Source organism: Silurus meridionalis, chromosome 24, assembly GCF_014805685.1.
Source record: "Silurus meridionalis isolate SWU-2019-XX chromosome 24, ASM1480568v1, whole genome shotgun sequence".
Lineage (NCBI taxonomy): Eukaryota > Metazoa > Chordata > Actinopteri > Siluriformes > Siluridae > Silurus > Silurus meridionalis.
Genome location: NC_060907.1, coordinates 12,445,546 through 12,462,423, shown reverse-complemented (window position 1 = coordinate 12,462,423; position 16,878 = coordinate 12,445,546). Strand labels below are relative to the sequence as shown.

Sequence of the window (16,878 nt, the reverse complement as noted above, 5' to 3'; positions counted from 1 at the left end):
GTAATGCCAGTATGTACCTTTGTCAACAATTGGATCTTTTGAATCCAAGCTCTGAAGTGAAGAACTTGACAGGACATTTGTTTTTCTGTCATTACTGACTGCTTCCACGTCACTGGAAACTGGTTCTTTTACTGCTAGAAGATGATGGCTTTCCAGACTATGTCGCTTCAATTCTGCATCTGATTTGGGCAGCTCAGAGCGATACCTTAGAGACAGAGATGTGCTTCGGAGCTTTACCCCAAAAAGTCCTTTTCTGTCCTCAGATTCCTCAGCTTTCTCACTTTGTAGATATTCTGTGTTCTGTGAGCATTCTTCAGACCTTTCAGCATTGTCACCTAATCCTGTCTTGGAGACACTTTGGCCAATCACCTCCCTCCATAAACTGCTTCTTTTATCTGTAGCTGTAGGAGATTTTCTGCAAACCTCAATGTATTTTGTGTTTTCCACTTTTTCCACTTGTATTACTGGGTTCTGATTGAGCCTTGGCCCTTAAGTGTGTTGCCAGATCTTTGTTCATCCTGCTTGGACACATTCTCATCGCTTGTTTTGGAGCGGTATTTCGCGGACGCAATGTTAAAACGGAATGAGCTCGGTCTAAGTGGTTTATCCTCTTCTTTCGGGCTGGACGGCGATGCTTTCTCTTTCTCAACATCAGTATGTTTTACAGTTAATTCTTTGAAACGATCGTTATTCAAATTCGCTGGCTTTTTGGTACGCGGTACAGGAACAGGATGAGGTTTAGAAAAATCCCCCTCTACAGTTGTACATAGTGACTCTATTTGTTCTGTGTTACTTGCTGCTAAACTTTCAGCAGTTTTTGGTTTTATAACATTATAATCACTTGTTATATCCAGTGGACAGATGGACAGTGGTATTAAAGAATAAATCTTAGTTTTGTACTGGTTATCATTAGAAGGTTCTTTTGCCAGAGGTTCTATGGTTTTTTTTGAGGCATGAAGTACTGTAATCTCATCAGAGCACTCTGAAGTGGTATTGGTTCTGTCTTCATGATGAAACAGCTCTGTAGCTCTGTAATTATTGTTTAATGGGTTGTCATCTAACTGTGGTTCTTTCCCAAGTTCTTCCTGTAAGTTTGCACAATAGGGAAGTGATACAGGTTCCTTAGATTGAGTTGAATGTTCAGAGGTTTCAGAGAAAGGCTGCACGATCTGCGTTGGTGTGATACTTTGTTGTGTTTCTTCCGTCTCTGACAGTGGAAGATCGAGGCTGTTCATGCTGCTGGACCGAGGACGGTACAGATTCTGGGAAAGATGGTAAGATGAGGAGATGAACAACAGACAGACAAAAATTTTACGTAAAGATGAATGATTTGTGAAAAAAACTTTGAAAAAGCTTTTAAACCAGTATTGCACATCAAAATCCTTACAGGTTTTTTTCCTTTGGTGCTAGCTCGTTGATTCTGGGCTTGACTGACAGGCGATGACGAGCAGCTGAATTGTCTAATATGGGAACATACTGGGCAGGGCTTGAGAAATCAACACCAGTTAAATGTGATTCTTTTGGTGACAACTTGGAGACTGGAGAAAGGGGTCTTGATGAGGGTTGTGAGAAACCACCCTGAGGTTCAAGAGAAATGTGTTAATGAAGGATGTCTACACAGTAATAATGAAACACTCTTAAATTCCACACAACACACTGATAAAAACTCTTCTATATACAGTATGTAGTATCTCAGTAAATGTTGCCATTACCTGCTCTTCCTCTTCACTGCCGGTTCCTGTTAAACTTAACCAGCTGAGATTGTTTTTAACCTCAGGATACTGTGATGGACAAAATAAGCATTTATTTCACTCACGGTAAAGAAATGCGACCAAACTTCAAACTTATATTTATCATTTGGAGCCTTTTTATTCACCTTAGAGGCTCCTTTTTGCATGGCTACCTCTTGGAAGGACATCTCAGGAGGACTATGAGGTAAGCCATCATCCTCAGATGTTGCTCCAGAGTCTTCTATTCGTCTTCGAGGAATCATTAATGGAGGAGCTAGTTGAATGTTCTGTTGCTGTAGCTTCAACTGTTCAGATTTTAAAAAAATTATATCCTTCTATTAAAACATCCTTTCAAGAACATTACTATATAATATTTCTATTACAAAAGACTGCAAATGAAAGTCTGTCATTGGCTGTAAGAGCTAACAGTAAAGATTGCTATTGTAAAATAGATTAGATTTAATTACTAAACATGACGCTAATAAATAGAATTATGTAGGCAGGGCAGAACTGTTCATGTATGCTGATTAAAACACAGAGATTTGCAGAGTATTAGCTCACCTGCAGAGCTTTAATCTTGCTGTGAACATTCTCCTGTGAGAGAACCCGTGTTGGCTGTGAGGACTGAACCTGGTCAGCCAGGAAGATGCTGTCGTGAGACAATGCCCTGGAACCTAACGTCCCCTCTGGGTATCTACAACATCAGATTATACAGACATTATACAGATTTGACAACAGAGAATGGCACATGTGTTTCACATATAGTATGAGCCCTCGCACAAAAAACCCCCACAAAGCAAGCGTACACTGGCTTAACTGGTTTTCGAATGAATGATACATTTTTCACTCACTGACATTCATCCTCGGAGTCATCCTCGCCTCTCCCGCCCTCTTGTGCAGTAACATCACCAGTAGACTGGCTCTGCTTCATCCGTCCCTCAGTCTCCTTTTTCTTAAGACGCCCAAAAAGACGGCCTTTGAGGAACTTGAACCTTGACTTCTTCCTTCCTGATTAGCATAGACTTGTTTATTTCAAACAATAATGTTTATGGAAATGCAATTCTATTAACCTGTGTCAACAAAATAATATGTGTAATAAATTATTCTATTTGTTTTAGAAATAAAATGTAGGCAAATTATAATTTCCTACAACATTTATATATCAGTATGGCTGGAAAAAATCCCTAACCTGTGACATCCTCTGTGTTGCCACTCAATTCTCCTGGGGTAGACTCCATTGCTGTATCTGCTTACCTATAACAAATAAAACATTGTAAGCTATATATCAATTATACACAAATTAGACATAATTTTAAGGCCAGTCATCAGGCATAATATTATGACCACCTGCCTAATATTGTGTTGGTCCCTCTTTTGCTGCCAAAACAGTCCTGAACCGTCACAGCATTAACTTCCACTGCAATTTGAGTTACAGGAACTCGTCTGTTGGATCGGACCACACGGGTCAGCCTTCATTCCCAACGTGCATTAATAAACCTTTGCTGACCCCGTCGCCGGTTCACCACTGTTCCTTCTTTGAACCACTTTTGATAGATACTGACCCCTGCAGACCAGGAACATCCCACAAGGGCTGCAGTTTTGGAGATGCTCTGCCCCAGTCATCTAATTATCACAATTTAGCCCTCGTTAAACTCACTCAAATCTTTAAACTTGCCCATTTTTCCTGCTTCTATGTTCGACTGGAAGCTTTTTTCACAAAAACGAATTTCTTGTAAGTGCAAACATGCCAATAAAACACTTTCTGATACTGATTCTGATAACCAATGTTATTCACTTCACCAATCATAATATTATCATTTCAAAATGTTATGCCTGATCGAATTGCAGTGGCGAGCGGTGTAAAGCAAGAAACACAATAAACACAATTAAACAAGTCTCCTTTCACTGCAGCCACAGCTGTTCCACCTGCATACATCATCTCTATCAGAAGCATTAATATTAACATCATAAAATAACCCTGGGTATTCCTTGCATTTTTGTGCATTACAGTTTTCATTGGGTTTTGAAATGATTGTGTTTTTGGGAAATTCTACGAGAAAGAAAAGTATAAATGGTTCTTGAAACGGTTTACCAACTGTTTTGAATTGTTTTGGCCGACCTTTCCTCACGATGTCCAGCATTTCATAAACAATATGTCTTATAAATGTCCTTCTAAGTATCTTCTTCTTCTTCTTTCAGCTGCTCCCATTAGGGGTCGCCACAGCGGATCATTCATCTCCATACCACCCTGTCCTCTACATCTGCCTCTTTCAACACAATTACCTCCATGTCTTCCCTCACCACATCCATGAACCTCCTCCCTGGCCTTCCTCGTTTCCTCCTGCCTGGTGGCTCCATCCTCAGCATTCTTCTACTGATATACCCCATGTCAATCCTCTGCACATGTCCAAACCATCTTGATCTCGCCTCCCTTACCTTGTCTCCAAAACATCCAACATGCTGTCCCTCTAATAAACTAATTTCTAATCCTGTCCATCCTCGTCACACCCAACGAAAACCTTCGCATCTTTAGCTCTGCTACCTCCAGGTCCACCTCATGTCTTTCACTCAATGCCACTGTCTCTAGTCCATACAACTCTGCGACCAAATCAATTTCTTCTCCTCTGTCAGCCATTGTGGAATGAAAAGCAGCTATCAAATACACACGAATAAATTTGAGCTTTTGCAGTTTAAAGCAGATGTGATTTAATAGCTCTGACTAGTGGGAGCACTCAACCAAATCACAGTCTAATTGGTTAAAGCAACAGCTTCAAGCTACATGGGGTTTATTGTAAAAAAGTCTGCATTGCTTACAGTGCTGTTCTTATGGCAACACATAATGTGAAGGCTGAAATCTGATTGAACAGAAACATATTACTCTAAAATAAACAGACACTCGGTGCGCTAAGAATATATATAAAACCATAATTAACCTTTTTTAAGTTTTGCAAACTATGCTAATTTTCCCACTATTTCAATATAGGCTACTTTGTATAAACCACATGAACTATAGACCCCGAGCCCCATTCCCAAAATGTGGAAAAGTTCAATGAATGAACACTAATGCAAGAATAGTACACATTGTTACAACATATTACATGGTTTTAATTTATGATGCAGTACATGTAAGAAGAACTTAAATAATGTTTTTATTTTCATATTTGTGGGATAAATCAGAAGTTTCAAGAACACAATTAAGTTTCTGTAGTCTCAGCTGTTTAACCGGGACACCTGACTAAGGTGTGGAGTTGACTTTGGCCTGGTCTGAGAGACTAGTTGCCTAGCAATTTACACTGCACAGATGACATGGTATTATATTTAATCTCATGCTCAGTTCTACAATATAGAAAATGCAGACGATACTGACTTGTTCATTAGTTCCAGACACACATAGCATAGGACTTGGGATTACGTTTGTGAAAGGGCAAAGCTGTTAACACAGAATGTCCAAATCTTTTGCCCTTTTTACTGGGCCAACATGAAAGAGCAACAAATGCCTTTTTATCAGGAAACATTATCCCAAACTGGAGGTTGTCAAACAGCCGTTTATTGTGCACGTTTTTTTCTCCCCTGGGTATGCACTCTATTGAAAGGTATAATGAACTCTGCTGTATCAGGTCTCTATTAGAGGCTTCGTTATCCTGCCTCAAACAGGTCACTGGGTTACTTGTGTTCAGAAAGGAGAACACCACAGCAGATAATACGCTCTTTATTTACAACATAAACCGTAACACCAGATTCTAAATTCAACTTGTGTTATACAGACACACAAAAGTCCCTTACTTAAAAGTATTTAAAGTCTCTGTACGTCATTAAAGGTCATCCTTTCTGCACTGTACTCTTTCTCTCTTTGTCTCTGAAAGCCATTCAGATTGTGAATGGAAAATAAAGGCCCTGACAAATGGCAGGATCAGGCACAGAACAATAGACAGCTAAAAAGAAGAATTGTACATGCATCTCACTTTCTTACTTAAAAGTCATACGTTGCATATGTTTTTATACATGTAAATACCCACTGCTGAGTCACATGATGTAGACTTACCAGCAGGGTGACGTGAAATCTCAGTGATCACTTCTTCCACTCTGTTTCCTGGTTTCCCTTTTTGTCCCTTGCTTGGCTCTGTATCTCTGGGATCTAGGCTGAGTGCACACATGCACTAACAACCACCATCCGTTGCCATTACATCACTGACATCTGCAAACGAAAGAGAGGTGGAGCAAAAGGTTCGTGTGAATTTATTCATGGGAAAGGATCAAGGGGGGTTTGAAAAACAGAGTGAGTACCTGCATCTAGTAGGTGAAGAAAAAAATCACTCTCATTAATAATTATTATTCAGTTTCTTTTGCACTCCAGCTGCAGAATAGCGAACTACAAACTATCATTGTTTTCTTTTTTGTCTTCAACTTCAGGACCACAACTCCTGCACAAAACATAAATCCTGATCAAATGCATGCAATCATTTTGCATTCTGTCTTCTTGCTTGTTCTCTCTGCTACTTAAACCCAATCACCCTGAAGCATTTTAATGAGCTTGACTCAGCAAAAATTGTATGCAGCCTAACAGCTTCTAAGTAATTAGTAACTATTCTGCTAAGGTTAAAATGATCCTAACTAACACATCTGAAGAGAATAAGGTAAGGGGTTCAAATCACTATATATATATATATATATATATATATATATATATATATATATATATATATATATATATATATATATATATATTTATTTATTTTTTTTTCACTACTAAATCAGGTAACTCCAAACAGGGGTTTATTTCTGCGCAGCACTGACAATAAGATTTCAGCCATTTCAGCATTCTTGTAGTGAGCTGCTTCTGAAATCAGAATCAGAATCAGGTTTATTGGCCAAGTGTGTTGACACACACAAGGAATTTGGTTCCAGCTGTTATTGACTCTCAAAATTAATAAAAACTATACATTCAGCTTGGACTGTAGAAGACAAAACAGACTATGCAAGACAATACAGACAATGTGAGACAGTATAGGCAGTGTAAGTATTAAATAAGGATACAGGTTATATGAAAGATCAGTAATGTACATAGTGTACGGTAGTGCAAATGACAGTATTGTGCGTCAGGTATGATAAAGAGTTTACTATAGAACTTTGTACAATATATAGCAGCCATAGTGTGTGTAACATATACAGTCACTGATCTGATAATTAATATTTAACCATAACCAACATGCTGCCTAAACCTCTTGAATCTTTTTCCTAACATGATCCATTAAAATTTTAATAAACACATTATTTTACTGGTTACCTTTGCATTTCACTCAGTTACAGTATGCCAACGATCTGCCATAAATGAAGCTTTCATTTATTTTGTGGATTTAAGTCTCTTAATAAAGTAACCATGTTTCCCTGTGTTAACTCACTGCTTGCTGTTTTTAGTGGGACCTTCAATAACAGCTGATTGTTTTAACTAGCAGGTGTTTCTCTCTTCAAATTTTGTACCTATTTGCATATTTCCTTTACTTTCATATACTTTGTCCCTATTCCCCCTTAATGCAGGTTATTAATGGCTATGCAAATTCCATGTACTATAGTTGAGGCTCCCCAAAGATCAGCTGAGCTTTCCATTAGATCTTTTATGTGGGTTTTGATTTCTTTGTACCGCATCCTGTGGTGCGAACAAGCCTTTATGTAAAAAAGGTAGTGGTGGCTCGAATATCAGAACAGTCTAAGCTGAACTATTTATAGCAGCCATTCGGCATGTGTTTATATTCTTACAAAATTCTCGTTTAAACGCCATTGTACTGAAATGTTTAAAACTTTTTTCTGAGTGAACAATGATTCAAAAACTTTTTACGATTTTCCTCACGTTTCTAGAAGCAATCACAGAGCATCGTGTTCAGCACCCCGTTTAACCTCACAAAGCTATTATTCTACCTAGCAGTCAAAAACAGGCTCTTCAACAATTGCTGTTAGAGGGACATTGAAGCAGGAGTAATGCCCTATGCTTGCACCATGAGGAAGAACAGGGAACAGGACAAATAATTACATGGTTGCCAAGATCATGGTTTCTACTCCATATTGGGTGAGTTTAAAAACACTCTGCTGCTCCAACAGTAAAACACAGATGTTTTCTTGCTCCAATAGTAAGAAGGTTTAATATGACTATTGATGGGATTTGTATATATACATTTGTTGTTACAGCGGCGGCAACATTATGGATATTTCCTCTGATATGTCAAACATATAACACCAAGCTACAATCATGTTCATGCTGCTCTAATACAGATTTAATTGGGAAATGCCATGAAACCAACTAACATTATGCAGACATAAAGAGTCAGTCATATTAAGACTTATGAGACTCTTGTTCACGTCATAAAAATGGACTTTATGGCAGCTGATGATGCTTATGGGAATTTCCTTTTTTCTTTGTGCTTTTAACATTTGTTGTCATGAATGGCATTACTGTATATAGCAAATTCTTTTGTGTATATATATATATATATATATATATATATATATATATATATATATATATATATACACAGCTGCAAATAATTATTTGAACACCTGAGAAAGTCAATGTTAATATTTGGTACAGTAGCCTTTGTTTGCAATTACAGAGGTCAAAAGTTTCCTGTAGTTTTTCACCAGGTTTGCACACACTGCAGGAGGGATTTTGGCCCACTCCTCCACAAAGATCTTCTCTAGATCAGTCATATTTCTAGCCTGTCGCTGAGAAACACGGAGTTTGAGCTCCCTCCAAAGATTCTCTATTGGGTTTAGGTCTGGAGACTGGCTAGGCCACGCCAGAACCTTGATATGCTTCTTACAGAGCCACTCCTTGGTTATCCTGGCTGTGTGCTTCGGGTCATTGTCATTATGGAAGACCCAGCCTCGACCCATCTTCAATGCTCTAACTGAGGGAAGGAGGTTGTTCCCCAAAATCTCCCAATACATGGCCCCGGTCATCCTCTCCTTAATACAGTGCAGTCGCCTGTCCCATGTGCAGAAAAACACCCCCAAAGATGATGCTACCACCCCATGCTTCACAGTAGGGATGGTGTTCTTGGATGGTACTCATCATTCTTCTTCCTCCAAACACGTTTAGTGGAATTATGACTCAAAAGTTTTATTTTGGTCTCATCTGACCACATGACTTTCTCCCATGACCCCTCTGGATCATCAAAATGGTCATTGGCAAACTTAAGACGTGCCTGGACATGTGCTGGTTTAAGCAGGGGAACCTTCCGTGCCATGCATGATTTCAAACCATGACGCCTTAGTGTATTACCAACAGTAACCTTGGAAACGGTGGTCCCAGCTCTTTTCAGGTCATTGACCAGCTCCTCCTGTAGTTCTGGGCTGATTTCTCACCTTCCTTAGGATCACTGAGACCCCACGAGGTGAGATCTTGCATGGAGCCCCAGTCCGAGGGAGATTGACAGTCATGTTTAGCTTCTTCCATTTTCTAATGATTGCTCCAACAGTGGACCTTTTTTCACCAAGCTGCTTGGCAATTTCCCCGTAGCCCTTTCCAGCCTTGTGGAGGTGTACAATTTTGTCTCTAGTGTCTTTGGACAGCTCTTTGGTCTTGGCCACATTAGTAGTTGGATTCTTACTGATTGTATGGGGTGGACAGGTGTCTTTATGCAGCTAACGACCTCAAACAGGTGCATCTAATTTAGGATAATAAATGTAGTGGAGGTGGACGTTTTAAAGGCAGACTAACAGGTCTTTGAGGGTCAGAATTCTAGCTGATAGACAGGTGTTCAAATACTTATTTGCAGCTGTATCATACAAATAAATAGTTTAAAAATCATTTATTGTGATTTCTCAATTTTTTTTTTTTTAGATTATGTCTCTCACAGTGGACATGCACCTATGACGAAAATTTCAGACCCCTCCATGATTTCTAAGTGGGAGAACTTGCAAAATAGCAGGGTGTTCAAATACTTATTTTCCTCACTATAAATTTTTTGTTATATATTCATTTAGCTCTTTGTCATTGTACTGCAGCTGACACTTTCATTGAGAATTGATTTTGCACTATTGTGGGTCAATGACAAATTCTGATGTTGGTCAAGCGTTTAGCATACAAGGAAACAACTCTATGAATCAGTAATCAAACATTTACAGAACATCTATGTTGTGGCTGATTAAACATCACCTGAGATTTTCTGGCATTTATTAGTTTAAAAATATGAGGGAAGCTGTTCAGGTATACACTATATAGACAAAAGTTTCGGAGGAAATGTTATAACAACAGCAAATGGGGACTACATGTGGAATGCATGTTCAAAAATCACATATGAATCTGATAGTCATGTGCCCACAAACCTTTGTCTATGTAGTGTATATAAAAAAATATTAGGAAGAAACCGTAATGTGCCTGAAATTACAAAAAATTATTGAGTAAAATGCTTCTTTATGATGATAGCTAACGTTCACATCAGGTTATTATCATATTACTTTTTCACTTACACAAACACAATGCACTTCGAAATCTTCTCTCTGATTTAGCCTTCTGGGTCAATCTGTTCTTTTAGACTTTATCTTTCTTCCCTTCTTTTGGACATAACTCCTCTGAATGCTCTAATTCAGGTGCCAGGTAATATAATCTGTATAGGAAGAAAACACTGGTCCATTTATTTCCTAAGAAAAGAACCCACCTGGGCTGAATTCATTCTTATACAAAGTCATGTGATCCAACTGTGCATACAATAATGCTGTCTAATAATCATTATAAAAGTGTTGCTTTGTGTTATAATAAGGAATAAAGCACAATGAAGGGTGTTGTAAGAAAATAATATATGTGGTGCTATGTGGCAAGTGTGCGCTATGTATTCATTTTACCAACCCAAATTATTTTCCCCCCAAATAACAACACTTTACATGGAATTCAGCAATTTGCATTTTCACAAATGCTTAATAAACTTATAGAACAGTCATCTGTTTATATGGAGCATACGGCATCCAATATGTCAATAATATATCAACTTTGCTCTGCTTGTGTTCTATATGGTTAATGTTCAGCCTGGATACATTCATTAAATAACAAAATTAGATTTTTTTTAATAGAAATATATTAATATGATGTGAGGTCCAGTTACCAGGTGACACTAAAACAGGTTATGCTGAAGTACATGTCAGAGCCCAAACTTCTTCACTTTAACTTTACGTGAAACAGTGTAGTCAGTACTTCAAGTCAAGAAGCTTTAATTGTCATTTCCACCATAAATAGCTGATGCAGTACATAATAAAATGAAACAACGTTCCTCCAGAAAAGAACTTCAGCTTTTACCAGAGTCTTTTAAAATATCTGTATCTGTACTACTACTAGATTGAAGGACGTTTAATATTTATTTCTTTTTTACACTTTTGTCATATTTGCTCACTGGCAATTGCTTGGTATCTACACTGCAGAATCCATATAAGTTATGTGATTTAGGTTTCATTAAGATTTACATGGGAAATAGTGTAGTCTGTGTACATCTTTGTTTCTTTTCCCTAAATCTTTACCTTGTTTGAGAAAAAGGGAAAAAAAAGATTTAATATAAACTAGGCAAATCCAGTGAATGCATATTTTCAACAAATAAAGGTTTATACACAGTAAACTCAACTATAATATTTGTCTTAAATACATTTTCAGAAAGGTTTTTGGTGAAAAAACCTTTGTAAATAATGTATAAATTATGTCTGAATTAAAATAAATGTCACTGTGAAGTATTATATATGCAACTAATAAAGGCATTGATTGTTTTTGCTTTTCTTTTAATAACCTTATAATGTATTTTAATAGAATATACTTAAATTGTATAACTTATATACTTGTTTATGACATTTTAATTTTTTTGTTAGATCTAGATTTCAATCATATGAAAGTTCAGTTATTTTGTGTAATTGGAAACCATATTTCCTAACACAGCTACATCAATTACCATTAATGACCATAATAACCATTATAACCACTTTCCCTCTAACACTACACACTCTATAGAGCTCTGTGCCATGTAAGCTGAGAGAAGTGAACGATCATTAACCGTGTTATTGCAGACACACACACTGTTTCTTAGCAATCCAGTAAACTATTCCTTCTTACTAACTGACCTTTGGATAGCTATTATCATTGACCTCTCTCTCTCTCTCTCTCTCTCTCTCTCTCTCACTCCCTCTATGTTTTTCTGTTCACTTTCTTATTACGTAAGTCTAATAAGGAAGACTTTATCTGCTCACTTCAGCTTCTTCTTTGGAAGCACTTTGGCTCAAAAGGGTGGAGTGATCACACAGCATGAGCGTTCTCCAGCTCAGGTTTAAGATTCTTTACTGATTTCCAGGGAATGATTTGAAATCCTAAATAAATAAATGCCTCTGCCTGTCTGTTGAACTGCATTCTGTCTCCCTTGATTAAGATTTTTTGACTAAAACATCCACAAATATACTTTCCTACTTGCACATATATTTTAATAAATAATGATACAAAGAGCTTAAAGTATAAATTAGCAATTTCAACAATCTTAACATATGATTTGTTTGAACACATTTGAAAAATGCTATATTTTTTATGAATGAGTAAACAAATACAGCCCAAAACTGTTATTCATCTAAAAGCAATGGGTAAATTTCTATCATATCTGGTTCATATCTATATAGTAATTGCATAACTGAATATTTTAAGATAAAAGATAAAGTTCAAATGACTTCATAATTTTTCATCTATCTATTATGGCTCAAATATTGTTCCAGTTCAACACATAAACACCGTGTGTGCAGAAAAAGACATAAGACATCATCTCAGCTGTTAAGGTTAATGACTTTGCGTCACAAAGCGTCACAAGGCATAAACATTCACAAGGACAAAGTGAATTTTGGACATTATTTGTAATTTGGGATTAAACATTACACAAAATCTTTATATTTTGAATCAAAATGACGGTATTATTCACATTATTATGGTCATGAGAGAATAAAGGACAGGAAGAGTAAAGCAAATATGAAGTTGACATCATGATCTTATCATGTCAAACTCTGTTCTCTAATCAGTGTTTCATGACAAGGCCTCCCACCCACATTGTGTTTGTGATGAGTCGTGATTTTGTCTTGAGTAGAGTGTTTTTTTTCGTGAACTTTTTCTCATTTTCTAATTTAGTTCTGTTTACACAGGTTCCAGTTGTTTAAATTTACAACAAGGAAATACACACTAAATTTGACTAGTTGTTTAAAGACATCATCCTAAATATTAATGGTTAAAACCATAAATATGTAAATAAATGTATGTATATAATGTAGTTTAATTTCTGAATTAAAATTAGAATATTTTAAGTGCTTCTAGTACTTTCATTCAAATGCTTCATCAAAAACGCTTTACAAGTCTCTGGGATTTGAATATAGATCACTAAATAAAGTTTTTCTCACTCTTTTAAATACAGCTTTTACAATCAGTCTTATAGTATTTACTTCATAATACAGCTTCGACTGAGTAATATTCTTGCATTGAACATCTGACACAAAATCAAAATTACCCCTTTAATTTAAATCATAAAAATATACAGATTTTAAAATTAATTCACTTCAGTTTTTAAGAGTAGGTTTAATTGTTACATTTTTTAAATTTGTTTTAAAATATATTTTTAGTTATACATTTTGTATCTCTATGGATACATTGCTACGGATATTTTTTAAAGTATAGGCTTTTTTAATTTATTTAGAAACCCCTTTAAAACTTGAAAATGGAGAAAAAAAGATATACGTATATATCCAGGGTTAATCCAAAGCATTTTAGGAAATATCAGGCAGGATGTCCACGCCGGATTGGCATGTTGGAAAAGCAGGACGTTATGTGTGATTGAAAATGTGATGATGGTCTGCAGAACACTAGCATCTATATGACACACATATATCACTCAGTTATCAGTCTCCTATCAGAGACACTAATGATGTGTTGCACCACATTACAAGAAGACACCATGGCAAACTGAATTATACACCGATGCTTTGCAGTTTGTCCTCCTTTTATACTCAGTGTACTCTATTTTTCAATTAAATGACTAGTCTTATTATACATTAGTTATTAAACATTATAATGTACAACAGTATAACAGTATAATGCATGCATATGCAAATCCATGCAAATGAAACACTTAAAGTTGATCAGGTAAGGGCTACAGAAGATTTGTAGTCTTATGATGTGTAAATTTACACACACTCAGAAGTGTAGGATATAATAATTATTTTATAAATTTTAATGATTATAATATTTCACCCCTACAAACAATTTACAAATAAATCTGTTTTAATACAGTTTAATAAATTAGACTTTTCTTTTTTAGAGACATTTGATATTTGTAATTTGATATCATTAAATTAACTCCTATTAAATTCCCATTAAATCCTAAATTAACTCCTATTAACTCCCATTAAATCCTATTTCAACCCTGTGTAAGTAATGTACCTCCAGAAATGCAGCCAGTTCATTTTTAAAATCATCCACATTGAAAATGCTTTATTTATGTTTTTTATTATATATATATATATATATATATATATATATATATATATATATATATATATATATATATATATATATATATATAAATGTCACCATTTGCTTGAAAATCAGTGGTCTGGCCACTTTATATGTTTATGCCAGGGTGCTGATATCAAGTCACATGACCTGAACTGAACTTCTACCAGCCCACTTTTCAATGATTCACACTGAAATGAAGCAAACTCAGTCACTGCTCCTCTCTAAAGCCCGACAAATGTTTTTTAAAGACCCAACATACATTAGCATTTTTAAAATGAAAGTGTAGTTTATTTTTTGTCTTTTCTCTGTTCACTGAGAATATTGTACACAGCGTATTAGTGTACCGTGATCCTGCAAGTCCAGTATTAAAACACACAGCAGAGCAAACAAACTATATCCAGGTGTTCTACTGTACATATTGTCCTGCCTAACACACACACACACACACACACACACACACACACACACACATAGTGCTTAATGTTAGAGAAAACCATTCAAAGAATAGAGAACTATTCACAAACGAGATTCACAATCGCTCCATTACAGATTAACTTCAAATTCAACAAAGCTTGAACTAGAGCTCTTCATTATCTTCACTGTCAACCATGCTCTCTATAGACTTCATAAAATAAAATTGAATTGATCTTTATTAGTCTATTGGTGATTGATTTTGTATAATTGATTTTTTAATGATCTTTATGAATAATCTCAGTCCCATGTGACACTTTTGGACAACGGGTTCTGGATCTAATGCTGCAATAAAAACACTAAAAGACAAAATCAGAGATAAAACTGATTTCTACACAATATCAATGCAATACAGTCACCAAAATCAAAACCTTTTCTGCAAATGTTTTCAGCAATTCAGGATTATTACTCTCTAAATTCATTATTGTGGAAATTATACAATACCTTAATACATTTATGCTCCAGTCTGAAATAAAATCAAGGCATATAATTCTAAAAAAAATACCCAAATCCTTACTACAAATAGTACTCAGATTTTAAGTATCTTAACTTTTAAAATAGATAATTGTTTGGCCCAAAATATAGTAAGTATATACACTGAATATATATATGAACTATACAGTAATAAACTGATTTAGCTTCTGGTTCAGTTTCTGGTGTAGTGTGAACAAGTATAATACAATCAATTACAGATAACTTGTAATTTGTATGGGAAAATTATGGAATATAAAAAGGAGCATCTTCAATGTTTATGTTAAATATATTTGTTATGTTTATCTTGTATTCGTCTTTATCTTTCCATGTAAATATTTCACAATTTATTACATTGTTATTGTACAGCTGGAGTACTGAACATGATTAAAAGGTGACCTGATAAAACAGTTATGATGGGTGGGGTGGGGTGGATGGGGGGGAATCAATGTACTTTTTAAACATCTTGTTTTGCAAACTACCATAAACTTTTAAACATTACATGCTATGATCAAACCATAATGTTTATAAACGTTTATTTCAGTATAGGTTTACTACAGTATATTCATTACAACATACATCAAGTCATGATGAATAGAATCAAAGAAACCTATGTTTAATAATAATAATAATAATAATAATAATAATAATAATAACAACAAAAAGACATGTATATGGTTTGCAGCATTAAATGTTAAATTAAATATTTTTCTAATCACAAGCACAAACCTCAGGTAGAGTTTGTACAAAGAAAAGGAAGAAAAGTGAAATAACAACTACCACCTTACCTGAGCGGTGCAGCACACAACCATCTCAGACCTGCAGGTGTGTTAGAATGTGGCGAGTTCTCTGACACGTGACTCTAAGCCACACCTCCTTACATCACTTCAACAACCATTGGTCAAATTATCTGCCCTTCAAAGCAGCGTCATATGTCTCAGACCAGAGTGTAAAGAACCTTAGTGAGGCTTTTTTTTCCCCATTGTCTTTACTCAAGATTATTTTGGAAGAATATAGAATTATATATTAATAGGAAAAATGGAATGTGGGATAGGAATATTTATATTTGATGTGCTGTTTTATACAGAACATGAAAATTTGAATTGTGAAGAACAATATTTGTTTATTTTATTAGGAAAATTCCATAATCATAATTAAAAGTGGGCTCAATGTAGACCAAACTTTTGTTTTATATATATATATAATTTGGTCGTTCCAAATCTGTGATTTCAAGAATATTGAATCTTTACAACATCACAAACTTATTCAAGTCCGCCAAGAAGGCTGGTCGTCCACGGAAGACAAATACAAGAGAGGACAGGATACTGCAAAGGATCTCAATGAGCAATCGTTTCCACACTGCAGCTGGAATTGCTCACCAGTTCAGCGCTGAACAGGGTAAGGATCTGTCTCATCATACAGTGTCTCAACGTTTAAGAGCATTTGGACTGAAAGCCCACTCTGCAGTGACCAAACCTCTCATTAGCAGAAAGAATCAAAAGGCTAGACTAAGATTTGCTGAGGAGCATGTTGTGTGGACAGAGGAGAACCGGTCCAAAGTTCACTTCAGTGATGAAAGCAAGTTTAATTTATTTGGGTCCGATGGGAAACATTATGTTCGGCGACAAACTGGAGAAAGACTGAACCCAAAGTGTGTAAAGAAGTCAGTGGAAAGTGGAGGAAGTGTCATAGTTTGGGGCA

General features: G+C 35.8%; 1 protein-coding gene across 5 annotated transcripts; it reads right to left on the bottom strand.

Moving 5' to 3' along the window:
• Nucleotides 1–1,121: 1,121 nt before the first annotated feature.
• cracdlb (cracd like b) lies at nucleotides 1,122–16,003 on the bottom strand. 5 transcript variants are annotated; one of them, XM_046838363.1, is made up of 9 exons: nucleotides 15,966–16,003; nucleotides 5,773–5,925; nucleotides 2,920–2,984; nucleotides 2,582–2,738; nucleotides 2,292–2,424; nucleotides 1,877–2,035; nucleotides 1,713–1,781; nucleotides 1,388–1,578; nucleotides 1,122–1,262 (listed from the first exon to the last, which is right to left on the bottom strand). In XM_046838363.1, exons 3-9 carry the CDS (start codon nucleotides 2,966–2,968, stop codon nucleotides 1,232–1,234), a joined length of 789 nt encoding a protein of 262 aa, XP_046694319.1. In that variant the 5' UTR covers nucleotides 2,969–2,984; nucleotides 5,773–5,925; nucleotides 15,966–16,003; the 3' UTR covers nucleotides 1,122–1,231. The 5 variants fall into 5 exon arrangements, with proteins under 5 accessions (XP_046694319.1, XP_046694320.1, XP_046694321.1 ...); XM_046838364.1 differs by lacking the exon at nucleotides 15,966–16,003 and adding an exon at nucleotides 10,194–10,482; XM_046838365.1 differs by lacking the exon at nucleotides 15,966–16,003 and adding an exon at nucleotides 3,082–3,173 and having other exon boundaries at nucleotides 5,773–6,244.
• Between the last annotated feature and the right edge of the window lie 875 nt (nucleotides 16,004–16,878).

What these genes read in the sequence shown, in the direction of transcription:
- cracdlb (XM_046838363.1), bottom strand. Translation starts at nt 2,968, where the DNA reads ATGGAGTCTACCCCAGGAGAATTGAGTGGCAACACAGAGGATGTCACA. An exon ending in CAACACAGAGGATGTCACAG is followed by an intron (nt 2,739 to 2,919) that starts GTTAGGGATTTT and finishes TATGCTAATCAG; the next exon opens with GAAGGAAGAAGTCAAGGTTC. An exon ending in GCAAGATTAAAGCTCTGCAG is followed by an intron (nt 2,036 to 2,291) that starts GTGAGCTAATAC and finishes AAATCTGAACAG; the next exon opens with TTGAAGCTACAGCAACAGAA.